The sequence below is a fragment of the Hydra vulgaris genome, chromosome 09 (genome assembly GCF_038396675.1).
Source record: "Hydra vulgaris chromosome 09, alternate assembly HydraT2T_AEP".
In the NCBI taxonomy this organism is placed as follows: domain Eukaryota; kingdom Metazoa; phylum Cnidaria; class Hydrozoa; order Anthoathecata; family Hydridae; genus Hydra; species Hydra vulgaris.
The window spans coordinates 19,942,515-19,966,397 of NC_088928.1; the positions used below are offsets into that span (position 1 = coordinate 19,942,515).

At 25.8% G+C, this 23,883-nt stretch overlaps 2 protein-coding genes across 5 annotated transcripts; both read right to left on the bottom strand.

Annotated features, from left to right (window-relative positions):
• Positions 1-664: 664 nt before the first annotated feature.
• LOC100198830 (GSK3B-interacting protein) lies at positions 665-7,038 on the bottom strand. Of its 4 annotated transcripts, none has more exons than XM_065804994.1 (3): positions 6,847-7,038; positions 6,390-6,775; positions 665-940 (listed from the first exon to the last, which is right to left on the bottom strand). In XM_065804994.1, the coding sequence occupies exon 2, from the start codon at positions 6,763-6,765 to the stop codon at positions 6,406-6,408; it is 360 nt and encodes a 119-aa protein (XP_065661066.1). In that variant the 5' UTR covers positions 6,766-6,775; positions 6,847-7,038; the 3' UTR covers positions 665-940; positions 6,390-6,405. The 4 variants fall into 4 exon arrangements, with proteins under 4 accessions (XP_065661066.1, XP_065661063.1, XP_065661064.1 ...); XM_065804991.1 differs by having other exon boundaries at positions 665-2,549; XM_065804993.1 differs by lacking the exon at positions 665-940 and adding an exon at positions 2,165-2,549 and having other exon boundaries at positions 6,847-7,037.
• A 261-nt stretch (positions 7,039-7,299) lies between these two features.
• Positions 7,300-23,532, bottom strand: LOC100214245 (ATP-binding cassette sub-family B member 10, mitochondrial). The gene is made up of 12 exons (XM_065804995.1): positions 23,224-23,532; positions 22,825-23,034; positions 21,258-21,460; positions 20,696-20,977; positions 20,453-20,588; positions 16,616-16,711; positions 14,456-14,599; positions 9,894-10,039; positions 9,105-9,279; positions 8,736-8,779; positions 8,161-8,195; positions 7,300-7,807 (listed from the first exon to the last, which is right to left on the bottom strand). Exons 1-12 carry the CDS (start codon positions 23,489-23,491, stop codon positions 7,579-7,581), a joined length of 1,968 nt encoding a protein of 655 aa, XP_065661067.1. The 5' UTR covers positions 23,492-23,532; the 3' UTR covers positions 7,300-7,578.
• Positions 23,533-23,883: the final 351 nt, after the last annotated feature.

Below are 23,883 nucleotides of genomic sequence, written 5' to 3' on the forward strand. Positions count from 1 at the left end.
AAAATGTTTACATGGTCGGACTCAAAATTCAGATAAAACATTTCACTCATTTTTATTTTTTTAGGTGTTTATCTAGCACATGTGATTGTAGGGCACGTTGCGAGAGTCCTTCATATTCTATGGACTTGCGCGTCCTTTAGAACATGTATCACTGTTCTAATAACTTTTAATCTAATCTTAGTGTTGTATCGATAATTTAATAAAATTATATATAAAAATGTAATTATCTTGTTTGTGTTAAATTAACTACTATTATGTAATTTAAATACTATTATGAATTACGGTTTTTAATTTCTTTCCTGCCGTTTCAAACAATTAACTGTTCGTGATTTGTTCTACGATTGCTTTAGTTTGCTTTTATTTGCTTTACATAATGGTAGAACATTTTTTTCAACAATATATTTTATTTATAATATATTTTTTTTGAGTACGTATTAAGACGGAGCAGACATCTTTTAAACACGCCCCTGTATTGCATCTTTTAATGAATGACCCTTTTAAAATTCTTCCTGATTATATTAAAAGATGTTATGATTTGTAGCTAAATAGTTATTGTTAATACTAAAACTTAATAAACTTAATAGCCTATTGTTCATTCCTAAGATTCTTTTAAAAAAAAAACGAAAATATTGAAATAATACTATAGTTAAATAAATCATAAAGATTGTTTTTTATCAAAAGTAATACTTCACGTCTCTTTATCTCTATATACAATTGTTGCACTGCACAAAATAAAAGTACCTCTATAAAGTAAAAAAAGTTGTATGCAATCGACATAATTACACGACAAATAAATTGACAATTGTTTATATTATTCTAAAACCACATTCACTCCAAGCTTTCTGATAGTATCGCTAAAACTTTCATCGATAGTATCGCTAAAACTTTTCAATAATGCAACCGATAACGTAACACGAAGAAAACGAAAAAGTAATATATTCTAAAATTTTAATAAAAAATCATATGAAAGTATAATATATAAAAAAAACTATCTATATAAAAAATACAAATGTGATACGTTTAAAATGCTAAAATATTGACATCGGCGTAATTGCTAATATAGAATATGTTTTGATCAAAGAAATTACTACTTCCCCCTTTCCCTCGGTATTATAATTTTAACCGCCTGATTTATTTTTAAATAAAAAACAAATTAATAATATTTGAGGAGCAAAACGCGCAAAGTCACAAAAACAAAAATTTTGAGTTAATCCCTTTTCCACATTCTTTATAGAGATCTATCATCTATTTAAATATTAGACCAATTAAAAAATTTTTGGTCCGAAAAATAGACAAAGAAAAAATCAATTTCTGTTGATGCGCAACTAAGAGTAGTTTATGTTGTTTTCTCAAAATAAGTTTACTCGGACTTTTTCGGCGCGTTTTGTAAATGTGCTCCTCATGACAAAGATTTGTTTGCCTATAAAACACGAAATCAACGGGAACTTTTTAGTAGGCGTACTGCAAATATTGTGAATAAAACATTTTTATTTACTCCTTTGATGGCTAAAATACTAGACAAAAAAAAGGAAACAAATTTTAAAAGTCGATGTGCTCAGAAATTGACGCTAATTCGACTTCAGTTAAATCCAACATTTCAAAACTTTTTTTCCATACACTATCACATAAGTTCTCATCAAAGACTATTGGCCATGGAATCCTCTGTTCACATTCAGAGTAAAACCCTCCTTTCTTTGTTTCTACATCTTTTGAACAGGCACAATAAATTGAAGTTTGAGCACCAGCGCGTGTACCCTTAAATGCCAACCAAGTAAATGGCCTGCATAACACTTGATAGAAAAAGCTACTCATAAACCAAGCGTCTCTTCCAATGTTTGAGAATATAATACCTGGATCGACGCAAGAAATAGAAACATCGTCAAACGTAAACTTCTTAGCCAAATTAAGAAAAGTTGCAAGGCTGGCACATTTGCTATCAGCGTAAGCTTGCAGAGAGTTATACGGTCGTGAAGTGAAATTTAAATCTCCCACCTGTATATTGCTGAAAATGTACGTAAGAGAAGAAATCAGTATTATTCGCGAATGCGTATTGCTACATTTAAGCATTGGCAATAATAAGAGCGTTAGTAAAAAATGTCCTAGATGATTCACAGCAAAATTCAACTCAATTCCTTCTTTTGAAAACATATGAGGCACAAATATAATTCCAGCATTATTAATAAGTATATTTAAATAGCCATGTTTTCGTTTAAATAATATTACAAAACCTCTAATAGATTCATATGACGATAAATCCAACGGCATATACTCAACGTTAGCGCATTTGAAGGCCAGTTTAATGCTATGCATGGCATTTAAACCACGCGCTTCATCTCGACATGCAAGAATTACTTTAGCACCACGTTTGCAAAGTTCTAAAGCTGTTTCAAAACCAATACCAGAATTTGCACCAGTAATAATGATTACTTTTCCATTGAGAGACTCTGAGCCGTTATAAAATATACCAGAAGTAGATTTTTTAACAAGACACGCTGTAAATACAATAAGTGCAAGCCAACACAAAATGCTTTCAATGTCATCCATAATATCTAAGGGAAAAATATTCAAATAAAAAGGTTGGGTAAAGCTTAGGGTAGATTAGGGTAACATGAGCACCTTTAGCGGAAACTGGAATATTTTTAATAATAATTATGCTGGATCCAAAATTTTTGCGAATAAACAATTTTTAGGGATCCCTACTCATGATCTACTTAGATATTTGGGCACCCGATATTTTTTCTTAAAGATACAGAAGTTTTAAAAAAGTAGCAAAAATGCTCATATTACCCAACCCACTTGATAATATGAACACTTTAAATAAGCTAAAAAAATAACACAAATTAAGTAAAAAAATACCAACTTGACAATTAGAACTAATTTTTGGAATATAATGATTCGTTATTAACAAAACTTATTATTAAAAGATCAAATTTTAAGCCACTTTTTGAAGAAACAATACTATGTTTTCCGCAACAACAACAACAAAAAAGTTAGTTCGTAACTTCTATTTTATCAACTCAAACCTTTGAAAGATAAAAATTCAAATTTTTTGAATTTAATATACAGAAAAATATTTAGTATGGTTAAAATATTATAATTTTTTACTTTGTTTTGTTTTTATTCAAAAAGCATTTAAAACTACTGCTATCTTAGGACTTTAAACTAGATAATTTCAATGAAAAACACCGGGTAATTTGAGCATGCTCAAATTACCCGGTAAAATTATACAAAAATGGCATCTTTAGTTTTGACTTTATCTAAATGGCATCTTTAGATAAAGTCAAAACTAAATAACTCTATGCATCGTTTTTCAAACAAAAATGGAACGGATTTTTAGCTTACATATTTTCCTTTATGAAAAAATTAATTTCATTTTTTTAGCACTGAAATTTCGCGCCACAGATTTATTCATGCGTGATGTTATTATTTTAACAGTGCAAAAAATTTAACAGCGTTTTAATTAGATGATAGACGCTGATTACTGCATATAAATTTACGCTAATTGTACTAATTTCTGTTATCACCACAAAAAGTTGATTTAAAAAATACAAAGCAACTTTAACTTTACTGATTATATCTAAGAAACCTTTAAGTATGCTCATATTACCCAAGGTGCTCATATACACCTTAAGTCATTTAATTATAGATTTATACAAAATCATTGTAGTTAACAGAACTTTTTATTAGTTATAATTAACGTAAACAAAAAGTTGCATAGGTAAATAAATTAATTTCTACTATTTGTTACCATTAATGTAAACAAGGAGTTACTTAAGTAAACAAACCGATTTTTACTATTTAACATCCGCATGATAATTTATGTTCCTGAATTAAACTACAAAATATAATTTGAAACTTCTGTTACTAGTTTATTAGAAAAAAAACTAATAATTCTGAATATTTATATGAAAATATCTATTTTATGAAGGTGAAAAAAAGAAATATTCAACTGTACCATATTGATACCATTGAATGAAAGAAAATAAAAATCACAAAACATAGTTTGTATAAAGGAACCAAGAGGTCCTAATAAAGAAAATATCAAGCAGGAGTTTTTTTTGAAAGTAAATGATATACTCTAAAAGTCATCGCAGCATTTCCATTTGAATATTAATTTCCTAATTGTATACGTGCTTGAGGAATAATAATAATAATTTCGAAGTGCATGTAAAACAAAATAAAATTTTAAGATAATAAATTAATTTTATAGAGACTTGAGTATTTTTGAAAATATAAATTTATTTTATAACTTTTTAGTTACTTCAGAATAATCACTATAAATAATTGGATCGTTGCGCTGTGTTATCAATTGCTCACTTTCTGGTGGATTTCTGCTTTCTGGTGGATGCATTTTGAACTAAAACTGTAACAAAATTAAATTATAAACGCGTTCCAAATAAACATAGCGGTCATTACCATAATATTATGTAGTTCTAAACTGATTATCTTTCTGAAACCAAAAAATAAAAACTTAATAAAAAACGCAAAAATAGATAAACTCTAAACAACTATCAACAAGCTACTACAGGCCTCATCCCAGTAAGCTAAGACGCGTTTAACGCGTCTAAAAAACGTGAAATTAATACATTTTATAGACGCGTTTAACGCGTCTTATGCTTACTTTAATATACTTGCAATCACTCCTAATTTGTAACAAATCAATTATTTATAGTTACAAAATAAATAAAACTTATGATGAAGATTCATTTAGAAAACGAGTGTACGCATTTTTAGATACGCATCCAGATAATAATAAAAGCTTTATTGTAACTCATTTTTCGAATGGAAAACATACCGAAATCTGCTATGTAAAATATACTAAAGAAAAAAGAATAATATAAAGCCAAGAACATTATAGACCAAACAATCTAGGCCAAGAACAATATAACCCAAACAAAAAAACCCGATCAAATCAGATAGAGTTATTAAAAATCGATTGATCAAAAGAATGGCATTTCACAGCGTTTTTTGTAAAACGATTTAATGGATCACAAACGTGCATATGCAAAGCTATCAATAAAAAAAACTAGTATTCGTTATCATTAAAAAAATAAAAATAAAAAACCAAAAAAAACACTGGCGCAAAAAGCAGTATTTGTTCGAGAGAAAAAAAATAGTTATTATGGACGATGAATCGTACTTTTACTCGAGCAATACCAGTATTTCTGGAAACGCTGGGTTCTATTCTTCTGACATAAACGCTGCATCAAATGATTTAAGGTTGAAAAAAATAGACAAATTAGAAAATTACATGTTTGGATTCGAGTAATTGTTGTTGAAAATTGCATTCTCAACATAATTTCCAAGCATTACATCGCTTAATCGGGACAAGAAGCCAATGAAAATGTGTATATTTCAAAAAGTCTAATCAGATTAGAGAAATTGATTGCGAAATATCATTAAAATGACAAAATCATTTTCTTGTCTGATCTTTCTTAATCACATTATTCATGTAAAGTACAAAGCCATCTAAAATTCAAAAAATCGAATTTGTACCAAATGAGCATTCTAATGCGCCCAACTAATGTGCCAGAACTAAGGTAATGTGGTGCATAATAAGTCAGGGGGCAATATATATATATATATATATATATATATATATATATATATATATATATATATATATATATATATATATATATATATATATATATATATATATATATATATATACACACACACACATACACATATAATATATATACACGCGCTCACAGAATTTTTTGATGTTTTAGATAAAACACTTTCACACATTGTGCAAACTCCAAACTTAAGTATGTTCATATCTATGCCAAATGAGGAGACCTTGCAAAAATTTGGGATGGCAGAGGCCTGGGAAGAAAAAAAGCCCGAAAATGCTTGCCCCCCTGCTCAAATGTGAGGGCACTCAACTTTACTATCTTAAACTAAAATTAAATTTATCGACAGATTTTAAATTCCGTAGAAAAGTATTGTAAATTACAAAAGTGCAAGATTTACACCCCTTTCATTTTGGCAAATGTGCGGAAAATGTGCATGGTTATAACTTTTGTAATTTACAATATTTTTCTATGAAATTTAAAAACTGTCGATAAATTTAAACTTAGTTTAAGATAGTAAAGTTGAAATTTTACTACATCAGTGCTCTCATGTTTGAGCAGGGGGAGGGGAAGGGTCAAGCGTTTTAGGGCTTTTTTTGTACCCAGGCCTTTGCCATCCCAAATTTTTGCAAGGTCTCCTCATTTGACATAGATATGAACATACTTAGGTTTGGAGTTAGCATGATGTGTGAAAGTGTCCTATCTAAAACATCCTGCGGGCGCCCATGTGTATGTGTATATATATATATATATATATATATATATATATATATATATATATGTTATATATAATGTTCAATCAAATGTTACCTTAAGCAATGGATACTTATTCAGCATTTTTTTCTTGCAGATCTTTTAGAGCGTTTAACTTTACCGATAGTGCATTTCCAAAAACAGTTACATAACTTTCACTTATATTTTCAAGCAGCGAATAAACTGTTTCATATATTCTTGGATATGTTGTAGATCCATCTTCATCTTTGTCTAAAGCATGACTAACAACTTGAAAACCTTGAGGCGATAAGCGAACTGTAAATAAGGCATTTTCTTTTGTTTCAATATTTAAGAATACACAATAATCAGATGAAGGAAGTGAAGAAGATATTGAAATGTTCTTCACAGCATAACTAACTTCGTTTATAAGAACTTCTGCATCTTCCTTAAGGCTCATGTATTGAACCTCCATTTTTTTAAACCTACATATTATCTTTATTTAAATCCTTTGAAGTTAAATAAAAAAAAAAAAAACATAAAAATATTTACGCACCAGATGATATCACTCAACTTTTGTTCAGTGGAAAGCACAATGCGTCAATTGTCTCTTTTTAAAGACGGGCCAGATATGCTTCAAATTATGTCCTTTAATTGTTCTCTTTAACAATGAAATAATTATTGGTCTCCAAAGATATAATTATATTATTTAACCTAAAACTAAAAAAGATTTATAATAACCTTATATGTAAACTAAAAATTTCAAGAAGCCAGCATGATCAGAAATGAAAAGGGAAATAAACAAATTTAAAATACTAAAAAGCAAACAAACACTCCTCTCAAGATTTGTTTAGAATTAAATAAGTTTTACTAAAACTAATTGCAAACCGGAATCAAAATAAACTTAATTATTTTTAAGTGTATTATGTAATCGTTTGTAATGATGCGGGTAATATATTACATAATAAAAAATAAAAAAAGCAAGGTATAATTAAAAAGTTTCAAAACATTATGTTGTGATTTATTGATCTTTTTTACTGTTCATCTACAAACAATACATCTACAAAAAGTACGGCTGTAATAGTACCAATCTAATGCATTTTATTTGTGTTTAATAAAATATTTCTTGTTTCGTAAAGAAATCAAATTAATGATTTCAAAATAGTTTATGCTAGTTAAAAAAGAATAATTTCACGCCATCTAAATGTCTTGAAGACGCCTTAACAAAGTTATTGCTATTTTGTATCCTTTAATCTGAATATTTTTGGCACTGGAAAACGAAATCATATTACCCAGCAAATGACTGTCGCTCAACAAGTTGCCGAAATAAACCATCATTTTTAGATAGCAATTCTTGATAAGTCCCAATTTCCGAAATTTTGCCTTGCTTTAAAACCGCTATTTTATTTGCTGACTTTATAGTAGATAAACGGTGAGCGACTATAAGCGTTGTTCGGCCATTCATTAACTTTTGCAAAGCATCTTGAACTAAATACTCACTTTCTGCATCCAATGAACTATTTAAAAGTGATTAGTAAACACAATTACTTTTTTTTAGGCTTATACATGAAAAATATATTGTTTAAATTAAAAACATAAAAATGAAGTAGGATATTGTTTCAAAAGTTTCAAACTAATTTCAAAAATCGTTTAAAAAAAAATCAGATAGAAATGTTGTTATAAAATCACTTAAGATTTTAGACATAAAAATGTATATTTATGGACCATTATGTATGGCTTGATTACTTATGACATTGTTTTTTATATTGATGAGTTTAAATCAAAGAAGATAACATTCCAAAACACTGAAAACTTAACTAAAACAAAATTCTTTTATGTGTATATACAGTTAAATTTCCAAGACACAAACCTTGTAGCTTCATCAAGGAGAAGTATCTTCGGGTTCTATAAAACAAGAACTTTTATTATATACTTTTTTAAATAATCTTTTATTTTAACATTTTAAAAAAAAATTCAAAAAAACACGCATTCCTGACAAAACTATGCTCGAATTCATTTTTAGCGTAACTTGGCATACTCAAGAGGACTAGTGTTGATATTGATATAATATAATCGTATCAACATCACAACTAAAGCCAATGAAGTAGTGGTGCAGCGGTAAAGCGCTTGCTTCGTAAAAAAGGGATTATGAGTTCAATCCCCACCACGACCCTGCAATATCACGCTTAAATTGTTTCTTTGAGCAGCGGTTTTGTTTATCTCGTTTGGCTCGTGTTTTGAAGTTTAGAATTCGAGAGTGGGGTTGTAACAACAACAACAACAACAAAAAGTTTATTACAACAAAAACTTTATTATCTAAAACATAATAAACATAAATTTAGAATTAATTCAAAATTTTTCAAAATTTTAAATGCTTTTTCTGAAAAATAAAACAACAAAAAAAAGATTTTAAGTAAACAGCACCAATAAAAAATTAAAAGAAACCTTTAAAATAGCTCGAGCAATTGTAATACGTTGTCGTTGACCACCTAAAAAAAATTCAATTAATTCTTTCATATTTTTTTTCAAAGTCTTGAAATCCAACTAAAAAAATCCTTGAAATCATTTTTGATTCTTAACTTAGCCTTAGATTAACCTTAGGTTAGGTTAACTTTAGGTTAGCTTTAGATTTAACATTTTATAAATGTTACCAATTTATAATAATAATAATAACTTTAAAACACTCAAACAACAATTTATTTTAAATATCCTTTTAAATTATAATCTTTACTACCTTTGATAAAATGAAAACTTTCGTAACTACTCAACAGTAACTTTAGTAAATACTTAACAATCTCAAAAAAATGTACTAACCTGATAACATTAGGCCTTTTTCTCCAACTATTGTATTGAAACCATCTGGGAAATTCATAATGAAATTATATGCATTAGCTTGTTTGGCAGCTGAAACAATTTCTTCAAATGTTGCATCATTTTTTAAACCGTATGAAATATTGTTGGCAATTGTTGTAGAAAATAATACAGGCTCCTAAGAAACAATGACTTGTATTACTTAATCGTATATATAGTAAATCCATATTTCGAAAATTTGCTACTAAAAACGTCATAACTTTTAAAACGTCACTAAAAATGTCATAACATAAAATAATAAATAATAAATTGAATAGAATATACAAATCATTGACAACCGAACCTAAATGCTTAATACTAAATTTTTATTAATTCGCAGAGTATAATACTACATAAGTTGTAAGATGCTTGTAACCAAACTCTCTTGTTTTGTAACATAATTAATAATTAATAAATTTTAAACTTGTTTATTTGATGATTTAGTGTAACTAATAACAAAGATAAAAACAATTAACTTTTAGCAAAAGTTTCTTTGATTTGTTGTTGTATTTAATTATTTGTATTGATTAGCTGTTTGTATACTTTGCCCATTTGTAATATTTATTAACTAATAAACAATTATTCAAAATTTTTAGCAAACTATACTCTTTTGAATTTCTAACACTTTTTAATTTATAATAACAAATTTATCAATAGTAAAAAATAATTCTCAACATAATTGATAATCAACATAATTTAATGCTGATTACTATAATTCTAATGGTTTAGTTATTAGTGGGAGACTCATACTACCTGACTTACTGTCCCAATAGATTCTCTTAACATGTATGGATCAAGTTCATTAATGTTGACACCACCTATTGTTATTGAACCACTATTGATATTATAAAAACGAAGTAACAAAGATCCAACCGTACTTTTGCCACTACCACTTTCGCCTAAAATATTTACAAACTTTTAAATATAATAAATACAAATTTTTAAATATATACCATAAATCGAGGTGACTTTGATAATAGAGGTGACTTTGATAATTTAGCTTGTTAGTTACAAAAGTATTGGCTTAATGTAATTTTAAAATAACCACCTATTTCAATTTCTGATATATAATTATATTGTGTATATTTTTTAAATTATAATGATTGTGAAGAGATTACTTTTACTTACTTGTGGGAATGTGTTTGACTCAAACAAAATTACTCAAACAACAAAATAACAATTTTTACATGTCCCCAAAAAATGCCCAAAATGTTATAATTTTAATTTTTTGGCATAAATTGCTTTCTAAAAGCCCATAGCTAAAAAACTAATATATTCCAGTTATAATAACACTAGTATATACCACTCGTTTTTGGTTACTCCTAATTTCCACAAAAATCCAAACATTTTTTCTTCAATTTTTTTTATAATTTTTAGTCATTGATATATCAATCCTATTGTAATTTTTTATTGTTTTAAACAATTATTTCTAGTTAAAAAAGACATAACAACATAAAATATTAGAAAATATACAAGAACAATTGCAAGAAATGTGAGAATTTATAAATGTAATCCAGGTAGTAAATCATATGCAACAAATCTACCAGAAGCCATTCAAAATGTCTTGTTGGATATCTCAACGAACAGAATCTTCAAGGCATCAGAAACATTCAGTAAATAATTGATGTTAAAGCATTTGATTTAAGAACATTAATATTTTGACTTTCAAACTTTTGGTTTTAAGACTAGTACCCTACAGCAGTTAAGATATACAACATAGTACTAATTAATCAGTAGTCAAGTTTTGACACCAGTTGTTAGGTTATTTTTATTTTGTATATCTCTCTCAAAGATATGTCTAACTTTACAAAAAAAAGAAGAATAAAATCAATAGTAAGAAAGTGGCGAGCACGTTAAATAGATGCAACCTTAGCAGATGCTAATTTTGCAATCAATTTGATATATGGTTTTCAGAAATAAGAGTTAATCCTAAAAGATGAAGGTTAGATGACTCATTGAGTACATTACTGTTCATAAATATAGGAAAATCTAGATTATGCAATAACGATTAGCTGAAAAAAAGTTTTACCTGAGTTAAAATTCACTAGCCACTGAGAGTCCCATGCTGTAGCATAAGTGAAATCTTTTTCAATCTCAAATGCCCTCTCCAAGCAATTGGAGAGTGTTGGTTTTAAGACAAGAGTAAATGGTTAAGTAAATCAAAACAAGAGTAAATAGTAGCACCATCAGTGATGATTCAACCTTAAATGTGTGATTTTCTGATAGATCGTTAAAGTAAATTGAAAAAAGTATAGGGTCAAGAATAGAACCTTGACGTACCCCTGAAGTTACAGGAAATGAATGGGAGTGCTGTCCATCAAGGTATCAAGGATAACTTTTATACTATGGTTGTTAAGGAAGGATACAATAGTCTTTAAAATGTGATACACCGTAGGAAGAAAGCTTATAGAAAAGACCAGCATGCCAAACTTTATCAAAAGCTTTAGAAATGTCGAAAGCAAATCTATCAAACGATAAAACTTATCAGTTATTGCCGTTAATAAATCGGTAGTAAAACCTATATTGATGATCAGAAATTAAGTTATTAGATTCAAGATGAGAGATTAAGTGTTTATTAATTAAAGACTCAAAAATCTTGCTTATGATAGGAAGAAGACTAATGGGAGAATAGTTAGACAAGTCAGATAGCACTTCAAAATTTTAAAAAAAATAGAGATAACAGATGCCGCTTTCCAGCAGGCTGGAAAACAAGACTCTGATAAGCACTTGTTAAATAGTTTTGAAAGTATAGACAACAGCTCCGGAGCACCCTTCTGCAAGACTAGGGCAGGTATGTTGTCCGGACCACAAGCTTTAGAAGAGTCTAAATAGGAAATCACTTAGATACAGAAGCTGGAGTGATATGAATCCAATACAGAATGATCCATAACAATGGATCAACCTGTTTGTCAGCTATATCAGGTAGAATGTGACTAGTGGAATCAAGAGATGATATAGATGAGAAGTTATTAGCAAATAATTTTGCTTTGTCTTTAAGTGAGGTGACAAAATCTGAACTATATAAGAGAGGTGGAATAACAGATTTGCCCTTATAGTATCTATATATATATGAATAAATATGATGAAATACAAGATTTTGTGACTTGAGACTAGCAGGCTTTGGCATTAGACAAAACCTTTTAACAATGGTTCCTAGCAATAGTATAAAGATACTGTTAAAGATTCTCCAGAAGTCATGGGAGCCTAATTTTTGAGAAGAAATACAAGATTTTGTGACTTAAGACTTGCGGGCTTTGGCGTTAGACAAAACCTTTTTACAATGGTTTCTAGCAATAGTAAACAGACGTCTGTTTTTTGGAGAATTGTTTTGCTGATAGATATGAAACTAATGGTTATGATTGAAAATTGCAGCAGCAAAATGTGAGTAAAACCATGGAAAAGAGTGAGGTTTGACTTGGAATGGTTGAGAAGGTGTAAAAGATTCCATGCCAGCCTGAATCCAAGAAGTTACGTAAGAAGCACATTTGTCAAATGCTATAAATTTGTTTTTATATCATGTTCTAATTTAGTAAAACTTTAAAAAAACTATTAATGACACTTGTGAGGAAGGTTAAATTAATAAGCCATTATAAAACTATTGAGCTCAAAGTTGCAGCAAACAACGAGGTGAGATAATGTTTTTGAAGATGAAAAAAATAGTGACACAAAAAAAAAAATTTTTTCAATGAAATTCTTCAAATGAGAGGCATAATGTCATTTTACGTAAGCAGTAGCAATTTTAGTTAAGCAACTTTTTATCATTCTTTAACTTTTAAATTATTCTATAAGCAGTAAGATAAAAGAAGTAATTAATTTTTAAAAAAATAACATTAATTTTTGAATGATGTTTATGTAAAAATATTTGTTACTAAAGTTTAAATGACAATTATTTTAGATATAAGCGCTATTTACTAGTAAAAAAAAAAATTCAAATAACATTAATAATTTATTTTTATTTTGTTTTTATTTTATTGTAATGATTGATTTTTTTGCTTGAAAAACACTAATACTTTAAGCTTGAAGCAAAGTTCATAATAATATAATTTAATTCTGATAAAAAATATATGATTTAATTTAATACTTATTTAATAAAAATATATAATTTTATTCTGATAAAAAAAATATAATTTAATTTAGAAGTAAAGAATATATAATTTAATTTTGATTTAATAAATATATTTAAGTTTATTAAAATTAAACTTAATGCTTGGGTTTAACTTAACTGTCAAATTTATTTCAAAGTATTACTAAATATTGTTCAACATTTAAATTTTATTTGTTCTTAAAAGTTAGCTCATTTTTATCACAACTGTTTTTTCAGTTTTCCCTCCTTAATGTTATATTTTTTTTACTCAAAATTAAATTTTAAATAAACGGCTTTATCAAAAATTTGCACAAAACGTTTGAACTTTTTCTTTTTTTAAATAACGCAAGTTAAATGCAGCGATTATTTATTAACAATCGATATATACATAATTTTATTAAATGATGTTTGGAAAAATAATCTTTGCTTTCACAACAAAATTTTTATTAAAATAATAAACTTTTAATAAATAAAGTAAATAAATTAACGTAATTTTATGTTACTCGCTAATTTTTTTTAAAATAAAAAATTAGCGAGTAAGATAAAACAAAATTACATTTGGAGTTGCAAAGCCGCAATTAGAAATTTAAAAATTCAAAAATTTAACATATTTTAATTCATTTATGCAAATGTTGAAAAAAGAATGAAATTTGCTAATATCAAACATTTTGAAAAATGTAATATTAACAAAAAATAAAAAAAATTAACTTATTCCCTTATAGTAATAATAAAAAAGAAGTAACATTTAACTCGTTTTGCTGTAATTAGTATTACTGCAGTGATTTAAAAAAGTTAATGTCTTTAAAAAATAGAAAAATAAAGAAAATTTTATGACAAAAAATTCACATTCAAATTTGCTATTGCGTTAAGCATTTTTAATTTAAAACAAGGTCTGCTATAGCGCTTTTAAACTGCATATTTTTTCAATAGCATTTAAAACTATGAACTAACCAACCAGTTTAGAATTATCAAAGACTCTAATCCACAACCTTTTGTTTATTTTGAAGCTTTTAAATTATTATTTATTATACTATATTAACAAAAATATACATTAAAAAAAAACAAACCGTAACTTGTAATTGTTCATTTTATTATAAAAAAAATATATAAATAAAAAAATGAATTAATAAATGAATGAAAATAGACAATGGGAAAGTAAAAATCTCTTCATACTGTTCCAGCATGAGAATATTTAAAATAAAAATTTTTTTTAAAATATAAGACTTTTTACCTACTATTGCAACTGATGATCCTGACTCAGCATATAGATGAAAATTAGAAAGTACTTGTAGATCTTTTCGAGATGGATAATTAAAACAAACATCTTTAAACAAAACTGAGTGATTTTTAATTACATCAGATATATGCATTCCACCTAACAAAAAATTATATTAAACTATGCATTTATTAAATTATTCCAATAAAAACTATAAAAAATTAACATGGATTATAGCATATCGACGGCTTAATCTGTAAACGAGGTTAAAACATAAAGTCCAATAAACCAAACTGTGCAACAGCAACATAAAAGTATTTCATATGCTCATATATACACTTAAGTTATCTTTTTTTGGGAAACGGTTTTTACCAGTTTTAAGAATATTTAGGAATTATCTTTTGTACAATGACATCTTAGAAGTAAGAAAACCTGTTACCGCAATAAAGTTGATTTTACAAAAAAGTGGAGTTTTTTTTTTTTTTGGCAGATAAAGGTGCCAATATAGAATTAAAAAATTAAATATCATTCAAAAAAATATTTAGCTTGATGATCAAAGTTATATTTCTGCCAACTAAAGTTTTTAAAAATTTTGCTGAATTTTTTTTTGATTGAATTGTAATTAAATCTGTTTATAACCATACGTAAAATAATTGATGCACAAATAGTCTCTAAAGATAGACCAATTATTTGTGCTAGGGTTAAAATTTCCTTAATGTTAATACTTTCTACAATAATAAAAACCATATCACATTATTCGCATAGATAAACTTTTAACATAATATTGTAGTAAATAAAGGAAAATAGCCTTATTTAATTATAAATTTTTTAATAAATACATTTTTATTCTAATACAACTACAACACTAAAACATCACCCATTTGCTAATACATCATTTGTTTACTAATATATCATCCATTCACTAATACATCATCCACTCACTAATACATTATCCATTGGCTAATACATTTATTTGCTAATACACCATTCATTTATTAATACATTGTCCATTTACTAATATATCATCTATTAACTAATACATCATCCATTTACTAATACATCATCCATTTATTAATACATCATTCATTTACTAATACATTATCCATTCACTAATACATCATCCATTCATTAATACATAATCTATTCACTAATAAATCTAAATCAGTTATCAAATTATTCTAAATCAGTTGAGTTGGGCATGAGATTGACAAAATTTAAAGAAAAAAATAATTTAGAAAATAGAGTTGCAACTTAACTGTAGTTAAGACATTAATCCATTTGACAATAGAATGGAACATAAAAAAATAACTATTATGTGTACACATTGTTCCATTCATCTTTTGCAAATGCAAATCTTGGCATTTTAGTGATACACACAGTCTATAAACTAAATGATGTACAAACTGTCAATGTACAACATAAAAAAACGAATTTTGAGTTTTAAAATTATTTTAAATTTTTATCATAACATGTAGCGGTTTATAAACATTACCTATCATAACATAAACACAGGAAAACAAGTTTTAAGCATATAAAAAAATTAGAAAAATTGATATGGTGTGTTAAAAACAGTTACACTCATTTAAAAATTTAAAGATTCACACAATTAAGTGTCAGCAAATACTTTTTAATAGAAATAAGTAGTGATATTGTTCTAAAAACATTTGTATATTAGACTTAAATACCACATACATATATATATATATATATATATATATATATATATATATATATATATATATATATATATATATATATATATATATATATATATACACATATATATATATATATATATATATATATATATATATATATATATATATATATATATATATATATATATATATATATATATATATATATATATATATATATATATATATATATATATATATATATATATGAGCCTTTCAGTGCATTCTTAAACTCCATAAAAATAAAAGCCGAGAAAAGCGATGAAATAATATACATTGATTTTAAAATTTCCATTATTATAAAAAAAAGTGTAGTTTAATGAACTTAATTTTTATTATTAGGGAAATTTATTAAAAATGCAAAAAGCTATGACTAAATCAAATAGGCTGACGCTTAAATTAAAAATTTTTCAAAAAGTGAAGTTAATCAAAGTGTGCACTGAGAGACTCAGTCAAAATGTCAAAATTGTTATTCTACCTCTAAGTGGTATTTCAGGTTGTTTATCATTGAGTTGCCATATGCGAGAGCTTGCACCAATACCTCTCATTAACTCTGTGTAAAAAGACCCCATTCCTAAAAAAAATATACATAACTATATGATAATGGTAATGACTGTTACTTTTTACCCAAAAACAACAACAACACAGTTGAACATATTGCATGAAAATAGCGCACGGTTGAACATATTGCATAAAAACGGTGCAAAGTTTAATATATCCCATAAAAATGGTGCTTAGTTGAACATATTGCATAAAATGTTAAATATTACATAAAAAATTAAGAAAAATATTACTTAGTACATAAAAAATATTATTAGGATTGTTTACAATTGTTAAGCTACAAAATAATAGTATGCAGCATATATATATATATATATATATATATATATATATATATATATATATATATATATATATATGCATTTTGTTTATTTTTTAAAATTAGGTTATTATGAAAATATATGTTGTTAATTATTACTATTATTAAAGTTAGTATAACACAAAAGTTCATGTGTTTTAGAATGTTGTAAAAATATGATTATATATATATATATATATATATATATATATATATATATATATATATATATATATATATATATATATATATATATATATATATATATATATATATATATATATTAGGGTGGTGGTAAAAACAACTTATTTTAAAAATGTCAGCTGACAACCCCTAAATGTGTTTTATATAATAAAATAATACTGGATTTAAAAATTTTTGAATAAAAAATATTTTTACGGGTGCCACAAGGCCCTTATACATCAAACAGGTTCCTAATATTATAAAAAAAAAAGTTTTTCAAAAGTATATCATGTTGGGTCTCAAAAGAAGCAAAATTTTATAAAAATTTCAAAAATAACAATTATCTTTAAAAAAAAAATTGTTATTATATAGTTTATTGCAAAAAAAATGACCTTTTAAACTAAAAATGAAAAAAGTTTATTTTTTTTAATTATAATTTCAAAAAAATCTTAAATAATAGTTTTTTTATAAAATAATTGTTATTTTTAGAATTTTTATAAAATTTTGCTTCTTTTGAGACCCAACATGATATACTTTTGAAAAACTTTTTTTTTTATAATATTAGGAACCTGTTTGATGTATAAGGGCCTTGTGGCACCCGTAAAAATATTTTTTATTCAAAAATTTTTTAAATCCAGTATTATTTTATTATATAAAACACATTTAGGGGTTGTCAGCTGACATTTTAAAAATAAGTTGTTTTTACCACCACCCTAATATATATATATATATATATATATATATATATATATATATATATATATATATATATATATATATATATATATATAATCATATTTTTACAACATTCTAAAACACATGAACTTTTGTGTTATACTAACTTTAATAATAGTAATAATTAACAACATATATTTTCATAATAACCTAATTTTAAAAAATAAACAAAATGCAAAAAAATAACAAAAACAATTTTGTTAATTTTTTTTTGCAATTATATATATATATTTTTTCTTTTACAATAAATGACCTTAATAGTATTAGATCATTTATTGTAAAAGAAAAAATCATCTTTAGTATTAAGTATAAGTCTAAAGGCCGGATGAATTAAAAAAAAAGCAATTGCTTTAACTCAGCGTTTTTGGAGAAATTGTTCAGCTTTACGTGAATAAAAATTTGACAAAAATCACCCAAATCTTTATTCTAGTAAAGTTAAGCAATTTACTCCAAAAACGCTGAGTAATTGCTCAGCTTTCCATCAGGGCCAGCGCAAGCATTTATTGGTCTTTGAGATAGCTAACTTCCAGACATGGAGCAAACTTCAAAGATTTATATGTTTATACTTATGTTAAATAAGAATGCTTTGCAAAAAATTGCAATGATTGGAGCTTGGGAACAAAAAAGCCCCAAATTTTTAGCCTAGCCTGCCCCAAACATGAGAGCAACAAGTTGATGAAATATTTTTTGGACTATTTTCAACTAGACTTATATTCATCGATAAATTTTAAGTTTCATTGTAAAATAGTTTAGCATTCAAAAATTATGACCATAGAAAGTTTAAACCCCCCCCCCCAGTTTGAGGGGGTTGCAAATTTTATATGCTCATAATTTTTGAACGCTAAGAGAAAGTACTATGAAACTTAAAATTTATTGATAAATATAAGTCTAGTTGAAAATAATACAAAAAATATTTCATCAACATGTTGCTCTCATGTTTGGGGCAGGCTAGGCGAAAAAATTTGGGGCTTTTTTGTTCCCAAGCTCCAATCATCGCAATTTTTTGCAAAGCATTCTTATTTGACATAATTATAAACATATAAATGTTTGGAGTTTGCTCCATGTCTGGAAGTTAGCTATCTCAAAGACCAAAAAATACTGGCGCCGGCCCTGCTTTCCATGAATAAAAATTTATGCAAAATTGCTGAAATTTTTGTTCACGTAAAGCTGACCAATTACTAAGTAAAAGTAACTGCTTTTTTTATTCACCTGTCCTCATATATCAGTGGAGTAACAGTCTATCAGAGTGAAGCATGTATTTGTATTTGGTATTGCTTTATTTGTATTGTGTTTGAACTAAAGCTTTTTTTTATATTTGTATTTGATTGAAATTTGTTTATAGTTTTGAAAACTAGGATCATAGGCAATTTTTTTTTGTGCAAAAAACCAAAAGCTTCATTGCTGTTTTTTTGTTTGTTTAAACCAAAATACTACTTCTTTATTTTCAACACTGAAATATTAAAAAAAAACATTAACTTCAAGGTTTTCCTTAAAATTAAGAACAAATGTGGAGAGAGTTGCATTCATAAACTTATGATTTTTAGGTTCAAGAAATTTTGACTTGAAAAAATTCAAAATAAAATAATAATAATAAATTTCAAATAATATAAAAAATATGACTTTTAATATGTTTAATTATTTTTAGAATAAAAATAATTAAATGTTACATAGAATTAAAAGTTGAGTTAAGTTTAGTTTTAAGAAATAAAAAAAAAAGTTAAAAATACATTTTCATACTAGAAAAATTATTCATTTATATTTGTACAAGGAAAACTTAGATTACATATTAAAACTTAAATTATATATATCATTACATATATTTAAATTTGTTTATGGGAGAAATTAATGTATTTGTCTTTGATAAAATGTATTTAACTCCAACCGTGCAACCTATTGATTTTTGCTTAGCAACAAAAACTAGCTAACAAACTTAAGATTGTTGTTTATCAACAGAAACTAGCTAACAAACTTAAGATTGTTGTTTAGCAACAGAAACTAGCTAACAAACTTAAGTTTGTTGTTTAGCAACAGAAACTAGCTAACAAACTTAAGATTGTTGTTTAGCAACAGAAACTAGCTAACAAACTTAAGATTATCTTGGTGCACAAAGCAAACTTTTGTTGCTGTTAAAGCAAATTTTGGTGTTAAAAGAAACTTGCTAGAAAATGTTTAAAACTTGCTAGAAAATGTTTAAAACTTGCTAGCAAACTCAGGTTTGCTTTGGTATAAAACAATATTTAAAAATAGTAAAAATAATTTTTACTGACTTAAAAAAACAATCAAGTTACAATTTTTCTTTAAATTAAACCTTTTTTTTTAATTTTTGTGAATTTTTTTTTACTATTTTTTACTTAAGGAAATTTCACTATATGTAAAACTAAAAGTAAATAAAATCTAAAATTATTATTATTTACATAAATAGTTACAATATAGTTAAGTTTATAATATAGTAAAATGCACAGTTGATATTACAGGACATTAAAGAATGCAAATGTAAATTAAAGAATTCAAACCAAATAAAATATATTTTAATGGTACCTGCAATAGAGATCCCAACATAAACAGTGTATATTAAAAATGAAGTTAAATCACCAACAGTAATGTTTGATTCAACCATCATTTTTGCTCCATTGTATAACACGGCCAAAACAATAACATTTCCTGTGAAGGAATTCTAATAAAAATAAAATTTTAAAAGTTTTTTCAGTCTTTTTAACAACAGTTTACAATACAAAACAATTTTGTAATACTATATAAACTAATTAATATTATATTATATACAAAGCCAAAGAAAGCAGATCTGGCCAATGCTTCTTTTTGAGACAATTTATAAACATCACTGATTTTTGAATCATATTTCACTATTTCATTCTCTTCCTGAGCAAATGCTCTAACAGTTCTCATATTACTTAGTCGTTCTTCTGCAACCTTGCTTGAGTCAGCAAGTTTATCCTGCACTCTTTTTGTAATGCTTCGTACATATCTACCATAGATAACAGCAAACAAGACAACCGGAGGAACAACAAACAATGACACACCAGCAAGTTTAGGGCAAGTGTATACCTATAAATAAAAAATAAATGATAACGAATAACAAAATAAATAATAAAAGAAAAAATATATAGAAAAAACACTCAAAACTACAATATGCATAAAAGAATGCAAACTGATATTTATAAAATAACTTAAAATGGTAAATATAATTTCAGCGTATCTTGATAAAATAAATAACAGTATAAACCGTATATATAGCATATATAATAAATAGTATAAAATAATAGTAAAAATTTATTAAATTTTATATTCCTATGTAAAATATTATAAATGCAACAAAATTTATTACCATTAATGAAATGCCTCCAACAGCTTGCGTCAGAGCTCTCAAACCATCTGATATATTATCTGTTACTGCTTTACCAACAAGAATTGTATCATTTGATAATCGATTGGTAAGCTCGCCAGCTGATGTTTGGTCAAAAAAAGCAATTTCTTGTGAAATTATTGATTTAAAAGTCTTCTTGCGAAGTTGTTGAATGATTCTTTGGCCTACGCATATTATCCAATAACTATAATTTATTTATCATTGTTTATCAAGTATAATAATTTTATATATATATATATACATATATATATATATATATATATATATATATATATATATATATATATATATATATATATATATATATATATATATATAATATAGAATTTAGATGAATAAAAACAGCTGATTAGCGAACACTCTTTATATATATATATATATATAGGGGCTATTCTAGACCATTTTTGATAGTGTTAACCATATTTGGGTGCCGCCTAAATTAAAGAAGACCTTTTTATTTTTTTACATTTTTACGACAAATATTGTTTTTTTCGTAAACAAAAAACAAAACAAAAAAAAAAACTGATTCTCCGCTAAAGCTCCCTGAAACAAGGGGGTACTGCTGCCCAAATTTTTCTCCTAGAATAGGCTCTGATATATATATATATATATATATATATATATATATATATATATATATATATATATATATATATATATATATATATATATATATATATACATACATATATAAATATATATATATTTTATTTAGAGGAATAAAAGCAACTGATTAGCGGACACTCTTTGAGCTATTAAAAATGAACCGAAAATGGAAATGACTTGAAACTTTCCAGAAATATGAAATACTATCACATAATTTAGTATGTAAAAGTTGCAGCATTAATTTCTTCAACTTTTTTCAAAAATAAATTGTAGGTAGACTTAATGCAGCGAACGACATGGTAAAAAAAAAAGCACATACTGATGTTATTATAAAATTATAAAAAAAAAATTTTGAAATATTTAATGACTGCTATTTCTCATCGAAAATATATTAAATATGAGTTTTACTTGAACATTCCCTAGCAATTTATTTTTATAAAAATAACTACATAAGCTTGACAAATCCACAACTTTTGTGTGTGACCCTACATGAACTGTATTTAAACAATTATTATGACTCTAAGATATATAGTGCAATCCTGCAACTTTCTAAAAATCTTTACTAATATATATAATAATTTTTTTTTTTAAATGTATACTGCTAAAACTTAAATTTTCTAATGAATTAAAGTTTACTATCTAGTAACTAAAATTTTTCCACTTCAAATTTAATTTTTGATACATTACTAATGTATACCATTTTTTGTTGGCAAAATATTTATACATATTAAAATAAAACCAGAGTAAATTGGAGATTTTAATATAAGTCAGTTTTAATATTATGAAAATAATAGATAAAACATATACCATGCGTGATTTTTTGGAAATGCTCTTATTATATTTTATTAAACTTTAAAAAAATCAAAAACAATTGTTTACAATAACAATTTTATTCCATTTATAGTAGTGAAATCATTCTAACCTGCTGTCTGTATCATGTACAACCTTCCCATATTAGCCAAGGCACCAATAAAAAATACCCCTGATAAAAGATAACAATTTGAACGCAAAGAACTCAACATCTCCATATGATCTTCAGCCTTTGAAGAATACATAACATCAATAATTTTTCCCATAAAAAAAGGAACAGACATTGATATTGAAGAAAAGACAAGCATAAGAACAACGGATCCTAAATCGAAAAACATTTTTTTTTGTTGTTGATGTTTTTTTCTTTTTCTTGAGATTATTTTACGTTTTACTTTTTTGTTTAATAAAATTTATAAAATTAACATTGAACATAAAATCACATTACCTGAACTTATTTAATTTATATCTATTTATATGATCCAAATCCATAAACAAATTGGTGTCGCCTTACCTCCAATAGTCCACCGTTCAGGATATGCTAGTGATAAAAGTCTCTTGACATCACTACTCAAAGTTTTTTCTACTCCTGTTGATTTCCATTTTTTATTGAAAAGTAAATTTCTTTGCAAACATCTTAACTTGAATGGTTGACTGTAAACAACTTTGCTTTGATACTTCAAATTTCTGGTGATTGGAGAAAATGTTTGAAAAAAGCATCTTGAGCAAATAAAAAAGTTTGACTGGGTTTTACATTTTCTACTTAATAGATTAGAAAGCATCTAAAGTTAAAAAAGCCTCACACAAAAACACACTAAGCAATACAAAAATACACTGAGCAATAGAAATTAAGCAATACAAAAATATGATCTGGTAATTTCAAAGTATTAAAACAACTCTTTACAGCTTCTAACACTATTACAAAACACTATTTATTAGAGATAAAATATCTGTTTTTTAAACTGCTTTTTACAATTATATTATAAAAAAATATTAAATAATTTATTTTTATTGCATTATACCATTATATAAATATAAATAATGTTTAGAATAAACTTTTAATTTTTTTTTAATTTTGGTTTTTTTACAGAGAAAATATTTACAAAACACTTATACATTAATTAAATATCTTCTTAAATTAGGAACACTTTAAATAAATGTTCCTATGGATACA

What these genes read in the sequence shown, in the direction of transcription:
- LOC100214245 (XM_065804995.1), bottom strand. Translation starts at nt 23,491, where the DNA reads ATGCTTTCTAATCTATTAAGTAGAAAATGTAAAACCCAGTCAAACTTT. An exon ending in TTGGAGGCATTTCATTAATG is followed by an intron (nt 20,978 to 21,257) that starts GTAATAAATTTT and finishes TTTTATTTATAG; the next exon opens with GTATACACTTGCCCTAAACT. An exon ending in ACCTGAAATACCACTTAGAG is followed by an intron (nt 14,600 to 16,615) that starts GTAGAATAACAA and finishes ATTTTTTGTTAG; the next exon opens with GTGGAATGCATATATCTGAT.
- LOC100198830 (XM_065804991.1), bottom strand. Translation starts at nt 2,544, where the DNA reads ATGGATGACATTGAAAGCATTTTGTGTTGGCTTGCACTTATTGTATTT.